The following is a 19,263-nucleotide window of genomic DNA, read 5'->3' as shown; positions in this document are numbered from 1 at the left end:
GGTGCGTATTATACATGGGTGGGCATTATACACAGAAATTATGTTGTTTTATTTTTGTCAACAGACTGGCTAACTTTAACAGTTGATATTGAATATAATCAAGCTCTTGGAGGAACTCCTACAACTTATTTAGGATTTGTTCTTCCCTTTTATGCTAACTCCGTCTTTAAGCCATTGCGGCTAAAATTGCTTAATTTTATTCGGTAATGTAACTCTCAGGTCATCATAAGATGATAAAGAATTGTGGTCAATGGCCTTACAGTATATAGTAAACCGGCGAGTCAGTGTGGTAGCTAACGTTAGCAATATAGTCAATGGTTATTCACTACTAAATTGTTGATAAACTGTAGCTGTGCTTCTAATATGTTACAAGCATAATGTTACAACATCATTTCTTCCTAGTACACCATTGACAAAATATATGTTAGATACTTACACTTCCTTAAGGTGATGGAAAATTACTCACAAAGTCTTCTTTTTTGTTTGCAATTCTAGAAGTTTTGTTTGATGTTTGCTATTTATAAAGTTTTATGTGATTCTTTTTGGCACAAATCTGATTCCATTGGATTACAGTTTACCTGACAAGACAACCACAGAGTTTCAGACTGGGGATCTGTCTCTCTTGAACATTGGTGAGGAACGTCCGGATTCTATAGGGTACTGGTCTGGGCCCCACTTTTTCATTATCTGCAGATTTATGTATGTACTCTCTCTCTCTCTCTCTCTCGCTCTCTCTCTCTCTCTGTCTGTCTACCCATCCATTCATCCATTTTCTATACCTTTTATCCTCACTAGGGTCGCGGGTATGCCGGAGCCTATGCCAGCTAAATCTGGGTGGGAAGCAGGGCACACCTTGACTTGGTCGCTATCTATCTATTATCATTGTCATGCCATCCAACTTGGCTTACGTATTGTATCATTCTATCATTCAGATGATCATTTCAGTTCCTTTGAGGTTTTCACGATTTAAGTTCCGTATTGTTAATGTGAATGTCTCGTGCATTATGCATACACCTATCCTTTTGTCTGTACATCAATCCACCAATTGATCCTCGGATATATTCAACCATACAGTCATCTACTGCATGGATCACCCTTCAATTGGCCATAGATCCATCTTGCCATCTTAAAATGTATCTCTTCTGAGAGGGATGTAGCAAATGTTGCACACCATATGAGTGTAAAATTGACTGGCTTATCAATCCATTTTAGCAGTGCAGTCTTTTCCTTCAACCGAGCTAAAATATGTTCCTTCTAGTGGTCAGTTAACAAAACATGAAGACCAAGGACCATTGTCATCTCAACAGTGTTCTCCCCAGACAAAGGAACCAGCACAAAGGTGACATGGTTGAAGAAGAAGGCAGCAATGGCTCAGTCTTATTCCCCCTGCTACTCACACCGCATGCACATCAATCATGGCCTGCCAGTCTCAGCTCTCAGTTGCTCTTTAAGTGCAAGTGACCACGGAGCCGTAAGGCGCTGACGTGAAGCTAAATACCAGCTTTTGATTCTGCTTAAAAATGTTTTTTTAAAAAGAACGACCATAATAATTGAGGGCATCTCAAGGGACTTGAGTTTATTTTACAGACTCTAGACGGGGGTGGGGGGAATCACCTACACAATGACAGGAAGATATGGAGAAGAGATATGGAAAGGGAAGAGAGTCAGTGCTAAATAAATGGGACAGGAGATTTGATCCATTCCTTCTGTATTTATGTTACTCGCCAATGGACGAACTCACAGTTGTTAGAAAACTGCAGTCGTTTCTTTACATTCAAACTTTAGCATGTAGCAAATGCGAGTGATGTCATCCATGCTGTGATCACAAGATTATAATTTCAGCATCCCGGCACCCTCATGCATTTATTTATGTCATCATTTATTTATTATTGTTGTATTATTATGCATTTTGTTTTCTGTTTTATGTACAGCACTTTGTTACAGTTGTGGTTGTTGTTGTTATAGTGCTCTTAAAATAAAGTTGAGTTGAGTTGACTCGAGTTGAGTTGAGGAAACGATAGATTAGCAGTGGGGTGGAGGCCTATATGGTCATGCATTTATAGTCCGTCTGCAAGTGAGACAAATGGCTTAAAATCCTCTCTCTGACATCCATCCATCCTTTTTTACGTACCGCTTATCCTCAGGAGTGGTGGCGGGCGATCTGGAGCCTACCCCAGCTGACGTTGGGCGAGAGGCAGGGTACACCCTGAACTGGTTGCCAGCAAATCCCAGGGCAAATATAGACAAATTACCATTCGCACTCACATTCACACCTACTGACAATACAGAGTCCTCAATTAAGCTACCATGGATGTTTTTGGAATGTGGGAGGAAACAGGAGTACCCGAAGGAAACCCACGCAGGCATGTGGAGAACATGCAAACGCCACACAGGTGAGGCCGGATTTGAACCCGTGTCCTCAGAACTGTGAGCCAGATGTGCTAATGAGTCGCCCACCCTGCCGCTCTCGCTGACATATTCTACTGTATTTTTTTATGTTGCCTTTTCCATTCCATTGTAATCCAAAAGTGACAATTCTCTTTCAACCAAACTAAAGAAAGTCGAATGACCACTACTGAAAAGTGGGACCGGAAATGGAGGTGGAATTAGGCTTAAAATAAAGAGAAGGGGGAGTTAAAAATGTTTGAAACTAAGATTGCTAATTCATTTCAGTATTCAATCTCACCCATGATTGACTACCTTCAGGAACATTAAACAGATTACGCATGAATAAATGCCTTGGGGCGATATTTTTAAATGTTTCCGCCTGTGTAGTTTAGCGCCACTCCAGTAAGGAGGATACATGTCACACCTTCAAGAGGAAATTGCCAGTCTGAGTGAGCTTACCATGCGAGCAAACAACTGAGAGGTGGATCTGCTGAACCCAATTTAATGCTCCATTATGCAAATTGTTCATCTCAATTGTCCGGCATGTTGGCAATAGGATGAGGTGACCGGGTGCTTGAAGGTTTTGGATATTCACAAAAGCAGGTCTCATGCAGGTGCTGAACAGACAACCTACAAGAAGAAGTGACTCGAGCTGGCACCAGTGAGTCATGACAGAGATAAGTGACAGCATGTTAATGACATTCTTTGTGACCTCTTCACCGAACGCTCACATTTAAAAGTCAACTGTCTTTTCTCTTAGAGGCACTGGGAGGTAGGAATTCAAAGCAACATTTACTGTACATAATGACTTTTAGCAACAGCAGTTCTAGACTTTCTGCTAGGAGTTTTAGCCAACGAAATAAAAGGATGGATATCGGTTGTCATTTCAATCTTGAATGTGCATATATTCAACAAATTGTGTGCTTCAGTGTGGACACAAATGAAGTTACAGCAGATGTTCTTTATTGCATGCGAGATAGTCAGTGTCACTTTTGTGAGCCTGCGAAGGACCGTGCAACACAATCGAGTTTCTGAATGGACTGAAACTCATTGCAGCAAAGTCAAAAGTCTGGGCAAATGAATTCCGTCTAACTAATTGCATTGATTGGTCATTCCTGGCACCACCTAATCCAGGATTATGATGATGCATTAACAGCTGTGACCGGCTGTTTACAAGGCATTTATTAGCCGCTGTCAACATAATGAGACAAATTCCACCTATCACATTAATCACCCTATTGCCAGGACTGTGTCAGTGCCAGCAGCAGACCCTGGTGACAAATAGAGCAGGCCGCAAGGAAGCCGCTTCCCATTTACCTGCATTAGCCACTGCTATATTGGAATCCAAATGACTTCTCGGGAAAAGTTAGCAGTGAAGAGGGAAAGTGAGAAGAATCAAGTTAGAGGAATTTATTTGAGGTAAGCAAAGAACCATTGAAAGCCACGAGAAGCAGCCTGTCTAAAAACACATTAAATTGAATCAATGTTGCGGAATTGCTTTCTGTACATCGCTTGTTGCGAGTCCATCTCCACTTCCTTGATGCCACTCCGTCTGTCAATACCCCCCTAATGTCTTTGAGAATACACAACATTAGAACACACTGTGTTGTGTTGATACTGATCACATACCGCCAACACAATGGATTGTTCATTTTTGATAAATAATGCTTTAGAACCGTTCTGCAGCATTGTTTGTCACACTGTAGGTACAAATTAAAAATCACTTTCATCAAGGTATTGATGATAACACCCCCTGCAAAATTTCAATCTTATGCTGGTGAGGCTCTAATTGCTGCTCAGCATCTAAACTCAACCTGGCTCTCCCTCAGATGCACAGTCAAACGTTTATAACTAAAATTAGACAGTGGTCTGTAGCTAACCGGAGCTTTTAATTTTAGATTTTTGACAAGTGATTTTTTTTTTTAATCTGTTTTGTATGCTAATTTTTCTGTTTTGTCCGCATCTTATTGTAGCTACTGCTGCTGCTCTTGGCCAAGGCCCTCTACACATAAGAGATTTGTAGTTTTTTTCCTGGTTAAATAAAATTATATTTCTTTATTGCGGGCAGCTTTACAAGCAGTTCATGATAAGAGATTCACTCTGTATTCTGGCTGCTGGTGTTAAAAGAATATTGATTTTTTTTTTTTCTCATTCTTGTCATATGGGCTAGAAAGGTGATTTGTGGCAATTAAACAAGAGTCTACATGAGATTTGAGAAATGACACTGGAGAACATTACAGTGGTCTCGCCTTGACAAAAGCAGGCCTTCTTATCCACAGATGAGTCATCAGCAGTGATTTTGTCTCACTTCTTAACACTGTTTTTGTAGAATTCTCTGATCTCTTTTACAGAAACATCACTTCTACTCCCCACCATGTCAAGAATGGCTGGGCTGGACATGTTGCTATTGTCAGCCAAAGATTACACGCAAAGTCAAAGCAAATTATTTTGGAATAAGATATCATATTAATGTCTCCATAGTTTATTACTACGATTGGTAATCAATTAAAATGTGCAGCAAAAAAAAAAAAAAGACTATGATCATGATGATTCAGTCTGTTTTGCATGTATTACCAAAAACTAGCTTTAACACTGGACTCTTCACTTTTATGCTTACGCTTTGTAGACTGCATTTTCTTTGCACAAAGCACAGTCTAGCTCCGGTTTCCCAAATGAATGCACTTTTGCGATAAGGACTGGATGAGAGGAGCAGAGATATGGCACAATGCAGCAGCACATCTGCCAGAGCAAGCTGTTTCACTGTGCACTCGTCTGCATTATAGAACTGATGGGGTTGACTAGCACCTTGCAATTTACCTATCTCAACCAGGAAATGTCAAAGTGTCCTCTAAAAATGTGCATGATAGTAAAAAAAAAAAAGATCTGTTTAAAGCCTAGTCTACCCTGTAGATTTTTGCAGTCTTGTAAGAGGAATGAGGCTCCCCATTGCATGGCATACAATGGGGAGATCATTCATTTACTGCAATGAAACCTAAGTTAGATTTAGGTTGCAACAGAGGAAAATTCAGTTGTATCATCATTGTGCGTCCATCTCAGATTGTTATCATAGCGATGGTGAGTCGAAATTTAGCTCTAAGCTTGTCACGTTTTAATTCATGTAAAGCACGGGTTGCATTGAATGTACTGTATGAAAAGTGCTGTACAAATAACATTTGATTGAAATGTGATTGTGTGGACACATTGGGAGATGATTTCTCAACATTTCTGTTGCAGCCCTATTTATCTTTAGCCGCACGATGGTTACATCTTTCATGTTCGCTCCTGTTTCACTGTGAGATGTAGGCCCACAGGAGAGTGCATCTTTTGTCCCAGACCGCCAAAATCATATGATGTTAAACAGGCTGAAAGGATATGATAGAACAAGAAATGCATAATTAGAGTAAGGCAGTAACATTCACACAAGTGTGTTAATTGAGCTCCCTGCCATCTGTCAATATTGCTAAAACCCTGGAGGCTTGCAAAGTTACATCCATGGCAGCCTTTACATCTTTACGTGAAACATCACTACTACTGTGCTCTAAAACAGTTTCAGCTTTGTCGAAGGCTCACTGCCACCCAAAAACAACCTCCAGAGACAACAATACTATTGACAAGGTACCTGATCCGATGGCAGTCTGTCCATTTGTTAGAAAGGTTTATGTGCCTTTAATAGTGCCAGTAGTTTGGAGTTTTGTGTATGCTAGTGACACCTGAAATGAATGAAAAGGATACATCTGGCTTTAGGGTGGCTACAAAGCTTTATTGTTCAATAAGTTCAGATTTGAAGCCTTTTCCACAAACCATTTTCTGTACCTCCTCAGCCATTATTGAGTGCAAGTGGTTTGTTTGTTATATGTGTCTTGATTCTTCTCTGCACAGCACTAAAAGCTAAAAACTTAGTAGGAAACCCAGAATACAGTCGGTAAAAAGGCAATGAAGGAAGTAAACTAAAGGATGCCTTTTTACTAACTATCTGCGCTTGAGCAGATTGACGTTTGTATGAGCAAAGACGCTAATTTGTTGTGCGTGTGATAGTATGAAGCCTAAAGGTCCAATAGTTATTTCCTGTAACGGAAAGAAGCTGTATCATAAAATGTGCTTCCCTCGCCTCAGAGACCATCTTTGCGAGACCCCCCTTGTCCTAATAAACCTTGTAGAGGCCTCATAAATCTAGTGCACATCCCCCTAACAGATACACGATGATTAAAACAATGCATGATTAAAAAGTCCTGTTCAATTCATCGTAAGTGCACTCAATTAAATGGAAGTACCTTGTCCAAGATGAATGGGACGTGTCAGAGCAATGTCATTTCACTCATGTCAAATAAAAAAAAAAAAAAAAAAACAGCCAAATGATAAGGTGACAGACAAAGTAGTGAAATGGCTTTAAAAGATGTTCTATCGGTGAATAGTTCAGTGTGGAGCCCAAATTTGTTCCTGTCAAATTGGAGCAGGTTGGAGTTTATTTAGCCGAGTTGAGTTTTTTGTGCTCTCTACAAATTTAGGCGCGCACATACATGCACACATATATACATGCACAAACAACTAACTGTAGACAAACAATACACAACACAAGATCATTTAGTAAAAACGTACTGGAAATAGAGCTTTAGTCAGGTTGGAGCTCCGACCGTTGTGTTTAAAAAATAATAATAATAATACAAACCAAACTATTCTCTGTCTTAAAGTAGCAGTATTTTAACAAACCAACTTTTTCTAGTATTTGTGATGTAATATTGGCCCTATGGTGCCTCAGTAAACATGTGAAATATGATTTAAAACCGTCCACGCATTCCTGAGTTCCAGACGTTTTTTCTGCCGAGAGGCCTGAAATCAGGTCATTCGAATTTCTCAAGCTCATCTACGTCAAAAGCGAAGATCTCAGCTCAGACCCAGCGCTGTCAACATAACAAACACGAGTGCGCTCACAAGTGGGTCTTCTACATGGAGGCAACCAATCGGAGGAAAGGCGGCGGTCTTAGCCAAATATGGAGAAAGCGGCTACAAAACTGGGTCGAACAGAAGTAGCTGTCAGAGGGGCCTTTTCTGGGCACTTGGATGACAAAACAAAGGTGGTTTTTTTTTTTATGCAATTGTCACTTTTATACTAAGTCCAGGTAAGAGAGTCACTCTATGGAGGTCTACAGAGCCAAAATATGGAACCTTAAAAATATACTTGCTCTCTATCTGGTTTAGCCCATCGTAACTCGGACACATTTACTTGTTGGGGAATGTAAGCTGTCATGCCAGGCATTGATCTCACACATATTGTGTAAGTGTAATTGGCGATTTGGCGATAGACACCACGGGAGACAAAAATAAATAGTGCATTTCGTATATCTCATTTGGATGAGTGAGGCATTTATTTGAGATGAGAAATTAATGAATTGTTATTACTTTCTGTCTTTATAAAATCTTAAATTCACTTTCTTGTAACTCAAACACTGCTTTTACTGTGGGTATTATTACAAAGGAGAACAACTTCCCTCCTCATTTATCATATTTATCTTATGACTTGCTGCATCTGAAGAGCTCAGTTAAGGTGGAACAACAACAAAAACTCTTTTGTCAAGTCTTATGTGCAACATTTACAAAGGATCTGAGACGCAGTGGGATTAATAAAGGTTTTGACCCGGACCAGCCCACAACCGGCTCATAATTTTACCATTATTAAATTATTTGGGGCAACAGTCTGAGCAGGAAGGTCCAGACTTCCCTCTCTCTCGTTTCACACGGGCAAACTGAGGTGTACCCAGGCCAGAGGATTTATATAGTCCCTCCAATTCATGATCCTACATGAGTATTTAGTAGAAATTTCAGTAAGACTGAAGAAAACAATAATGAACAGGAATGACCTGTTCACATACATTAGAGTCCATCTGTCCATCCATCCATTTTCTAGAGAGCTGGTCATCATTACTGTCACGGGTGAGCTGGATTCCAATTGACTTTGGGCAAGACTAGGTACACCCTGGACTGGTTGCCAGGCAATTGCAACAAATAAACACATAACCATTCACAGCTCAGAGAGTACAAATAAAGAATAAAGTTAATGATGATGATGGTTTTGATGCTTGGATATGCACGCACATGTGACAACCCCTCGAAAATGTCTATGGATAAGTATCGTATGCTATAAATTAATGTATGCCAAGGGTAGGTTGAAATGTAAGTTTTCTTCTTATTTCTCATTTTCTGTCATGGATCGAGCAGCAGTTTGGAACCACACCTGCTCCACTTGCTCCTTTCCTATCTCCAAAGGTTTGTGGAAAATCGGAAAGCTGTTTTTGGATGAATGCTTCAAGCATTTATTTTCAGCATGCAAGGAGGAGCGTACCAACACATCACCACTGATTGGCAGAAGCGTGACAGGACCAACCAAAAGAGCCACTTTCCCAGCCTGCTAGAACAGGTCCACCTACCCGAATGGGGTCGGGGTGCACAAGCATCATGGACATCATGATGGTGATGGCTAGCTCATTTAAATAATAACACTTGTGGAGTATTTTGGGGCCACAGATGTCTGGTACTAATGAAGGACAGAGCTCACATCCTCCTGGTGTCCATCTAGTGCTCCTATGTACAGTATTTCTCCTAAAGGGAGGTCATTTATCAGACTAAAAACAAATGTCTCCCTGTGCAGCACACTAATTTGATGTTCCATCTGGGAAAAAAAATTAAAACACTTTGCTATAAGAGCAGCTCAGTGGTTGAGTGGTGAGCACTGTTCCATCATGGAAACTCTCGGTCCCTGTGTGGAGTTGAAATGTTCTCCCTGTGGTTGTGCGGCTGCTGTGTGGTGCTGCAGCGGACGTAACGATACATGATGCCCCAGAGGTGCTGAGTCAAATTAAGGTCTGGGGGGAAAGGGGGCCTCCGTTATCCAGCGTGGTTAACCCTAACCCTGCCGTGCACGAGGAGGGGCATGAACACTAACCCAGTGCATGGTTTGAAAATATATCTCTAAATGTAGGCCTCCCTAAAGCATCCCTCAGCCAAAGAGGTCATGTTGTGTTATGACAGTTTGAGTAGATGCAGGCTTTTCTTGTTCCCATCCGAACAAAAGAGCATATTACGGTCTTACTGCTGAGTCGTTGCCCTCCTCCAGCCCACCTCGCATATGCTGGTGTAGTCGCCTGTTTCCTGCAATCTCATCCATGCTCTCGACACTGTGCTGGGAAATGCAGCAAACTTTCTGGCCATGGTGCGTATGGCTGTGCCATCCTGAAGAAGCTTCAAAATCTGAACAACTTCTGAGGAATGTCTCAGTGTGCCACTAGTGAAGAAGTCTGTCACTGGGAAAATGCAAAATGAACCAAGAAGCAGCCAGACAGGATAAGGACAGGAAAAGGTTTAACAAAAGGTTGTTTTCCTATTCATCTGACAAGAACTTTTTGCAATGGTCTCGTCACATTCGTCTAAGTTCTCCCGTCCATTTTCTATAGCTCGCCCTTATCCCAGCTGACTTCGGGTGAGAGCAAGTCATAGGGAAATATTGAGAAACCACCATTTTGAACGCACATTCACACCAATGGACAATAGTCTCCAATGAACTTAACACGCATGTTTTTGTCATGTGGAAGGAAGCCAGTGAACCGAAAGAAAACCAACACAAGCACATGCAAACTCCACACAGGAGGGCCTGAGCCAAGATTCAAACCCAAACCGCTCAACTGTGAGGCAGATGTGCTAACGATACGTCACATTTAAGTCTAATCGAAGCAAACAGTGAAGTGAGGTGAATTACTGTGAATTAGTGGTGCCTATGCAGTATAAATAATTCTCAATACAATCAGAAAGCCATCGAAAACGTATGCGTGTATGCAAAGTAGTTCTGTTGACCAATTTAAAAACACTTTTTGACAGAAATGTCTTAATTCTGACAACAAAGGTAAAAGCATGTGACTTACAAATATAAAGTATTTTAAATTTCAAAAACATTTCAACTGACCTTAGAATATTTGAGGGTGTTCGTTGCCACTGCCCATATGACCTGTTGAGAAACAACAAAAGACTACTTTTTACCTTCCTAACCTAATGTCAAGCTTTTCACTCCATTTAACCACATGAGGGCAGTGTTACTCCAATTTAAAACCAAAACGGCAGAGGCCGGGAACGTGAGTCCACTAATAAAACAATTTCAATTCAGTTTTTGCTCCCATTTGTTCATAGAAAAAAATTTGCCCCCAGAAGGTGAGTTTTTCTCACATTCTCTCGTTGTAAATTAGTTGAAAATTCTATACGCTTGGCAAGATGATAATTAAACAGTTTTATTATTTTAACATTTTATATCACGATTAAGATTGCGTGATGGTTTTCTTGTTTGAGTTGATTTATCATTATTTCTAAACACACTGACACTGAGCATGGCAGTTTATTTGGCGAGGATTGTTTTTTGTTTTCCATGCAAATGATAATATAAGTAAACAATATACAGGATGTTCGAAGAATTTTACATCATTTGGTATATATATATATATATATATATATATATATATATATATATATATATATATATATATGAGTAACTGCATTTCCTCAACAAAAAAAATAATAATTGATACTTTATCTTAAAAAAATATGTATTTATCAAAATTTAAACATATTCAAACAGATAGATGTTACAACCGATTGTACGAAGCCTGACAAATGTTCAATATGCACACCGCCGGTGACATGAGACACATTTTCCTTTTTCCCTTCCTGTTGGAATTTTTTGTGCCAAGTCTAAATCTTCTTTCCATCAAGTTTATTTTTATTGAATTTCCTCTTGACTGTGTTGGAGAATATTTTAACACACAAAAAAAATATTTTTCATTGATAATGAATGTCATTCTTTACCCTGGAAAAAAAACAAAAACAAACTTGAACTTCAGTTTAATATTAAACTTTATTTTTTTACACATCAGGTTGAAATTTTAGACAAAATTGATGTCATTAGACTATTAAATGATGTAAAGATTTTTGGCATATTATTAATATATATATATATATATATATATCAAAAATCAAAAATCTGCTACAACAATGGCAAGACAAGCTTTCTTGTAATATGTCATTTATTTCTTACTTTCTGTCATTGAACTGAGCAGCAGTTTGGAACCACACCTTCTCCACCTGCTTCTTCCCAATGTTATTAAGTTTGTGTAAAATCCCAGTGCCACTTTTAGATAAACGCATGAGGTATTCCTCATTTTCAGGGTGCTGCTTTGAAATGTACAAACACAACACTAATTGCTGACAGAAGCGAGACAGGACCAACCAAAAGAGGCAGTCTCTCTCTGCCGCGTTGAGAGGAAGGACACCTTCCCAGCCTGCTAGAACAGGTCCACCCACATCAATGGGGTTGTGGTGCAAATGCATCATGTACATAATGGTGATGGCTAGCTCATAGACATAGTAACCAAAGTGTATATCTCCAAAATCAATTATACCAGCAACCGTGTAGCCTTTGCCTTCATCAGCTTGTACGAGCACATTGAGATCGTTTAAGTCCCCGTGAAGGAGGCCTGAAGGCAGACACAAAACAGGATATAAGAAGTTGATATCCGCAAAACATCACATCAGAGAAAACTTTTTTAGAAGCATTTTATAAAACATAAAACTGGGACAAATACTGTTATTAAACAGATTGTTAATATTTTCAGTATGTACAGTATCATGTAATGTGTGTAGAAAGTGGAAAGGCATGAACAACAGATACAATCAAATCAGCATTATAAAACAGGATGTTTAATTTAGCTACCAGGTTTTGACCAAAATCTACTAATCAGTTACACCTTAATTATTGATACGTAATTTTAAAACATTAATGTCATACTCACACTTGCGGAAACTGGGGTATTTGTGGGCGACAGTGGTCTTGTATTGATGGATGACAGACCCTACAACCTCCTTGAGAGGGTCTCCATCTAGTACATGCAAGTATTTCTCCAGAATGGGAACATTTGACAAACTCCATTTGAAATTGTCCCTCTGCAACTTGCTAAGTTGAGGATGTTCCATCTGGGAACAAAATAGAAAACACAACTTAGTATACAGGCAACACTGTTCATGAGTGGTAAGCAATTTTGATTCACCGCAAAAAATGGTTTACATTTCGATCTGCTTTGGAGAGGCCCATGTGTGGAGTTAGTTTGTTCTCTCGAAGAAAAGAGAAAAAGTAGATATTGCACTCGTACAGGAAAAGCACGTTTACAGTGAAACTATAATAGGGGCAGTTATTTTTTTAATTGTCTTTTGTCAATACGAAACAGAGGTGTTGCTGTACTGGTTAGACAACCTCCTACAAGGTGGTTGACTGTTTTAAGGATTCGTATGTACTGTACATTGTGAGAAGTAAAGGCTCACTACAAAGACAAGTTGCATAACAAAATTATTTTTAGAAATTAAATCTGGTAGTGTAATTAAGTGTGGGTGGCAATTTTCCTCTCGCTTTCTTTTTCTTAAACCTGTTATTCCACAAGTGTTTTGTAGTTAACCAGAAGAGTTCGATATACAGCACTCCCTCCGTTTCAGTTTGTATTTAAATGCAGTCTGAATGAGGTTTGAGGGAAAGGGAAGGAAGAGAAGAGAGGAAAAAAGAGGGAAAAAACAACAGCAATAGAGAAGTTGGAGTTCATCTATGTGTGGATTGTGAAGGAAGTGATGCACAACAAGCAGAAATACGTATAGATACATGAAATTTCAAACATAATGAAAATAAAACATAAGGGTGTGTTCTTCTGTATTAACAAGAGATGACACTATTTTGGACGCTTCTAAACAATTGAAGGGTCTGTCCATCCCATCCATTAAAGGCCAATCAGATAAAAAAAAAAAAGAAGGCCGTCGCCTAAGGGAACTACACATTTTAGTCTACTGTGAAATGAAAAGATTATTTCTACCAAGAAAAGCCTTAGGTTCAATTATTTTCTGCCATCCATGTTTGATGTCATCAAAAAATATTCATAAGCATTAAGGTGGACAGCTGGGGGGTACATGAGTTTTTCCACTTAGTAGTAAAAAAACAGCAGTGCAAATGGTTTACAACGGAATTACTTGCACCTGTCCGAGAATGTTGTCCACTCTGGCTGCAGTCTGGCCCACTTCATAAAGTAGCTGTGGTGAGATAGGTGCCTTGGAAATAGGGGATCCAGGCAAATAAGTCAACAGGCGCACCAGGTACTTCTGCAAGCCATGGCCACAATCTGTCAAAAGTAACAATCCAACAATCGGCCTTTCAATGTATTACCTCTCTCAGCAACTACAATGCCATGAAAAGGTATTTACCCCTTTCTGAAATTGCTATTTTTGACAGTTTTCCCTCAAAAATTATTAGGCTTTACACGGTCAGGATTTTTGGGGCCGATCACCGAATGGGTGCTCATTTATTGTAATTAAATTACTTCACACACACACCGAAACTTTAGAGCATGATTCAACATAACGCCGGCATGTTTACATACAACCATTAGTGCTAGCACTAGCTTGCTAGGCTACAAAACATTTTGTTGACTGCTTGAGAACCGTATGGTATTAAAAGTACGTGAACATACCTCAAGCAATCCTTGAATGAACGTCCTCTCCCGAGCACCGGTGACCACCAGCACACGTTTTCCCCCCAGTTTGTTCTTATAAAACACATGACGCAATCCATTGTTGGTGTCGTCGCCATGGTAACGAGTGTATCCGGTCACATTTGAGTTGACAAGATAAATGCCCAGTGATCGTAATAGACAGAATGTGGTGGCATAGGAACACAAGATTTTATTGCACCAGTCTCACATAGTGCAATCGTGAAAGATCAAATAAATAATATCACCATTTAAAAACTGCATCTTATGTTTACTTTGATTATCTTTGTCTGATATTGACATTTGTTGATGATCTTAAACATTACAGTGTCGAAAAAAGAATTTGAGACGGGAGCAAATACTTTTTCACGGCACTTCACTAATATTGCAGAAGACCAAAAGCTGTCTTATGCGCACGTTTGTTTGCATTATATCAACGTGTGTGCACAACAACTCACACCCTCCCTCAGTCTTAAGTGACTGGTCCCCTACCAATGTCTTCCAGGATCATGACCTCTCCAGTGGTTGTTTTCAGGGCTGTTTGAGTCGGAAGTCCATTCTCATGCAGGAAGTTCATGGCATAAGTTTGTAGTTCAAACAGGATTGGGTCCTTACTGTCCTCTGAGTTGATAATCTTCAGCACATACTCGCCACCTTCAACCACCGCAATATAAATATTCTGGTCTTCAAAACTGGGCAGATAGTGGAGTTCAGATGTAGTTAGCTTGTAGTGTTTCTTCACAAGCGCTGCTGCCTGAGACTGGCTGAGGGTGGGTGTAGTCTGCTTCGCTGACATTTTGCTGGGAAAAAAATAAATTAAAAAAATTCTCATGGTGATGCATATATATGATATTGCCAATCACTCTGCTTGCACATGCTCGTTAGGTCAAGATGTCTTTGGACAACAGCGGCACTTCCAGGATCAGAGGTTTAGGGGTGCTGGGATTCATTTTAGGGCTGGCTCAGCAAACCCAAAATGGGCTAAAAATGCCTATGCCAGTCAGCTATTCAGTAGCACATTGACTTTAATATTATCACATGCACCCAACACAACAACTAACTTCTCTGAATAAAAATTTAAACAGAGGACAATGGAACTGTCTGACCACCTGAATCGTTTCCTACAGCTGGAAAAATCAAGTCAGCTAATGCCTAACACCATCAACAGTGGCCTACGATTAAGTGCTGCAAAAACAAGGAGTTGATGATAGTGTGTTGGTATTGAGTGGTTGAAGTGAATAAATGTGCTACATATCTGAACACCATATCACATACATGTTAGTCAACTGGTGTACGGAGTTGCTGTGCCGGCACATTGAGGAAGGGAGGGGCTGGCCCCCTCCACCCGTTAGGGGGGGCCCAAGCCAGCGAGTCCATCCCGTGGGGGACCAAGCCAGGGGGACTACACCCACTCCCTAGAACCCAGCACAACCGAAGCAACCCGACCAGTCCCAAAGGGAGGGGCAAGGGTACCAGACCACCACCCTCCCCACACCCAATCATCCACCAAGCCCCCACCTTTTAATTTTTTTTTTTTTTTTATTTAAAGACTCAATATTGCCAAATGCCACATGGCTTTTGTTGTACTTATGAGTGGAGTTTGGGTCTTCCCAGAATTAAAATGATGAAAACAGAAGATCCCTAATTTTTGCAACGGCAGGACAAATGTCAACTCACCTCATAATGTGTGAAGGTGTTCCGTCGTGCAACTCCCAAAACGATCTGCTGAGAAGGGACATGTTTCCGTAACTAGTACTTCCTCTAGTGATGTTTCGACGTGCAGAGTCTTTGAATGGTATGTCAGGTAATTGAGGAGGTGCGGTGCGTCTCCGCCACCTCGTGTAGAGGTGGGGCTCCTTGGCAAGGTGAGAGTACGAGAGCAGTGCCGGAGCTAGACTTTTATCCTTGGGGTGGCCAAGGCTATGTCAGGGGGTCCACAAACTCTGACAATGAATTTGTTTCTCGACCAATGAATTGCAATCAGTCTCTAAATGTTGCAATGTACATACCAAGCACACAGAAGATGTTTGTGCGCATAAATTAAAGTTTATTAACAATCTTTACAACACAATGGACATACAAACACAACTTCAACAAGAGCAACAATTTTTCAATCACAGGGTAACCTGCTCACCCAGTTATCCACTCACACACACACACAATTACCCACTCACAGATACTCACACACACACAAGCAATTCACTCACACTCTCTGTCCACCTTACCGTTGCCTGACTTGCTTTTCTTTAAAAAGAAGTTATATATCTTGTCCCCCTGTCTTTTCATTTCTCAACGGACCCTATGAAAAAAATGGCCAGTTTTGTAACTCATCGCATCACTTACAATTACCCAATGTTATCAAATCCCATATTCAAGCCAAAAAAAAGTTCTGGGGAAATAGACCACTGTAGATGTAAGTTTCATACTCAAACAGTCAGCTACTAAGTGGTTCCCAACTGGTTTTGCCTCAGGAGCCAAAATTTTACTTAGTCATGATGTCGCAATCGACATTTTTGGCATTCTTCAGCAACTCAAACTTATCCATCCATCCATTTTCTGAGCTGCTTCTCCTCAGTAGGGTCGCGGGCGTGCTGGAGCCTATCCCAGCTATCATCGGGCAGGAGGCGGGGTACACCATGAACTGGTTGCCAGCCAATCGCAGGGCACATACAACCAAACAACCATTCGCACTAACAAGCACACCTACGGGCAATTTAGAGTCTCCAATTCATGCATGTTTATGGGATGTGGGAGGAAACCGGAGTGCCCGGAGAAAACCCACGCAGGCACGGGGAGAACATGCAAACTCCACACAGGCGGGGCCGGGGATTGAACCCGGGTCCTCAGAACTGTGAGGCTGATGCTCTAACCAGTCGGCCACCGTGCCGCCCAACTCAAACTTATTTCACAAAAAAATAGCCCAGTAATACAAAAGCTTTTATGCACAGTTGAAAACATGAAAACAGTTTATATATATATGAAACATGAACAAACATGAAAAATATGAAATAAAAAGGGACACATTTTATGAATAAAAAGGAAGACTTTTTTTTTGTCGTTGAAAAAGGCAGACTTCTTGAATCAAATAATAAAAAAGAAAACTGACAAAATACTTAAATAAAAAGGCAGAATTCACTTGAATTGCAGGTAGGCTATACCTATTTTAAACAAGCTAACTTAGTCGTACTGGTGAAACTTCCGAAATCAAACTGAAATATAAAGGTAGAATTAACAAAACAGACTTAAATTCCCCGTCACTGATGGTGTAGTGGTACACTCGCCTGACTTTGGTGCAGGCAGCGTGGGTTCAGTTCCCACTCAGTGACGTGCGAGTGGTTGTCCGTGTCTATATGTGCCCTGCGACTGACTGGCGACCAGTTCAGGGTGTAGTCCGCCTTTCGCCCGAAGTCCGCTGGGATAGGCTCCAGCGTCCCGCGACCCTAACCAGGATAAGCGGTGTTGAAAATGGATGGAAATGGACTTAAATTCGGTGTGATTTCGCAGTTTGCAGTAACTCTCAAACGCCAGTGGGTGTCGCTCGTGCTCCATTAATTGTCCATGATGGGGATATATATGGGGCAGCCATGGCCCAATGGTTAAGATCATCACCTACCACCATGGGGTTCAAGACCCCTACTGGATTATCCGCCAACATCCCCCGGACTCACGGCTGTGGTGTCCTTGAGCAAGACACTGATACCCCGAAATGCTCCTCGGGCGCTTCAGCTGCCCCCTGCTCCAGTGTGTTCCACTAACATGTGTATGTGTTCATTGTGATGGGTTAAATACAGAGAACAAATTTTGTGGGCATGCATTCATGTTCATGACAATAAAATTCTTCTTAAAAAAAAAAAATTATATATATATATATATATATATATATACATACACACACACACACACACACATCCATCCATTTTCTGAGCCGCTTATCCTCACAAGGGTCGCGGGAGAGCTGAAGCCTATCCCAGCTATCATCGGGCAGGAGGCGGGGTACACCCTGAACTGGTTGCCAGCCAATCGCAGGACACATAGAAACACACGACCATTCACACTCACATTCACACCTACGGGCACTTTAGAGTCTTCAATTAACCTACTATGAATGTTTTTGGGGATGTGGGAGGAAACCGGAGTGCCCCGAGAAAACCAACGCAGGCACGGGGAGAACATGCAAACTCCACATAGGCGGGGCTGGGGATTGAACCCCGTTCCTCAGCCTGTGAGGCAGACGCTCTAACCAGTCATCTGCCTATAATATAGTCAATTTGTTCTAGCCCATATATTAAAAAAATTCGTGCAAAGTCCAGAGTTGGAAACACATTTTCAAAAGTTGTTTTTTTTCCAAAAACCTTGTCCATACATATATTGTACCATATCTCTATGGTACATATCTAGTAAAGGCACAGTCAAATTTCATATATTGTCTGCCTGTTTTTAAAATGTTTTTCCACTCCTGAAATGTGTCACTACCGTAACACAGCAACACACTGCAATAAAAAAAGAATTATATTAATCTGTTAATATTGTGTCCATACACCCTCTAGAGAATAATTTTAGTAATTTATTATGAAGGGTTTTACAGCTAAATCAATTAAAATTATTTTTTTAAACAAATTTCAAAGTTTATTTTCTAAGACTCATCAAAATTTTAGTTCCATCAGACGCAGAGCTTGAGGGTGTGGGAGGTGGCATGGAAGCTGTGCACAATCTCTCCATCTTTCTTTGACTTTTCACCAATACCCTGTGATGTTCTGACCTTCCTTTGCTCCCTGTCAGATAAATCACTGATAGATTTGACCTTTCCTTCTTCCTTTGGTTTCTTGTTTCATTGTCATTCCTTCTTTAAATATTCTTCGTACTTCTCTGGGTCTTCCCTCAATCTTTTTCTGTATTCTCTCTCACCCTCTCTGCTCCACTCTTTTTATGTTCTTTTGGCATTGCTGCTTGCTTTCTCCCAGCTTAGCTGTATAATGTCAAATATAAAACATTATCTTCATCTTTTATCATATCATACGCTATTTAGCACTCTGAAATTTGTAAGAATGAAATGTGCTTTACAAATCAAATATAATATAATAAAAATATTATTATCATTATTGTTTCAAGAGTATAATGTAATAATAATGATCAAACATTGCCTTAAATATGTGGAACATTACATGTTGTCACTACCATAATGATTACGTCACAACCGTAACGTTACAATTTGTTACGGTTGTGACATTTTTAGCTAATTCCTAGCATAACTCAAACATGCTAACACGTAAATGGCTAGCAACAGATGCTTGAACACTTGTACACACAACAAAACATAATA

General features: G+C 40.3%; 1 protein-coding gene across 1 annotated transcript; it reads right to left on the bottom strand.

The window, feature by feature from the left end:
* Positions 1-11,429: 11,429 nt before the first annotated feature.
* Positions 11,430-15,778, bottom strand: LOC133481074 (hydroxylysine kinase-like). The gene is made up of 5 exons (XM_061779991.1): positions 15,621-15,778; positions 14,436-14,743; positions 13,435-13,577; positions 12,213-12,393; positions 11,430-11,897 (listed from the first exon to the last, which is right to left on the bottom strand). Exons 1-5 carry the CDS (start codon positions 15,680-15,682, stop codon positions 11,455-11,457), a joined length of 1,137 nt encoding a protein of 378 aa, XP_061635975.1. The 5' UTR covers positions 15,683-15,778; the 3' UTR covers positions 11,430-11,454.
* Positions 15,779-19,263: the final 3,485 nt, after the last annotated feature.

This window comes from Phyllopteryx taeniolatus, chromosome 7, assembly GCF_024500385.1.
Source record: "Phyllopteryx taeniolatus isolate TA_2022b chromosome 7, UOR_Ptae_1.2, whole genome shotgun sequence".
Classification (NCBI taxonomy): Eukaryota; Metazoa; Chordata; class Actinopteri; order Syngnathiformes; family Syngnathidae; genus Phyllopteryx; species Phyllopteryx taeniolatus.
Note: the sequence above shows the minus strand (reverse complement) of the source record. Positions and strands in the feature narration are given on the sequence as shown.

Bases quoted from the DNA above. Each gene is read 5' to 3' on its own strand.
- LOC133481074 (XM_061779991.1), bottom strand. From the start codon at position 15,682: ATGTCCCTTCTCAGCAGATCGTTTTGGGAGTTGCACGACGGAACACCT. The intron at 14,744-15,620 runs GTGAGTTGACAT...TTTTTTTCCCAG, and splicing joins ACACCTTCACACATTATGAG to CAAAATGTCAGCGAAGCAGA. The intron at 12,394-13,434 runs GTGCAAGTAATT...TTTTGTTCCCAG, and splicing joins TGGACAACATTCTCGGACAG to ATGGAACATCCTCAACTTAG.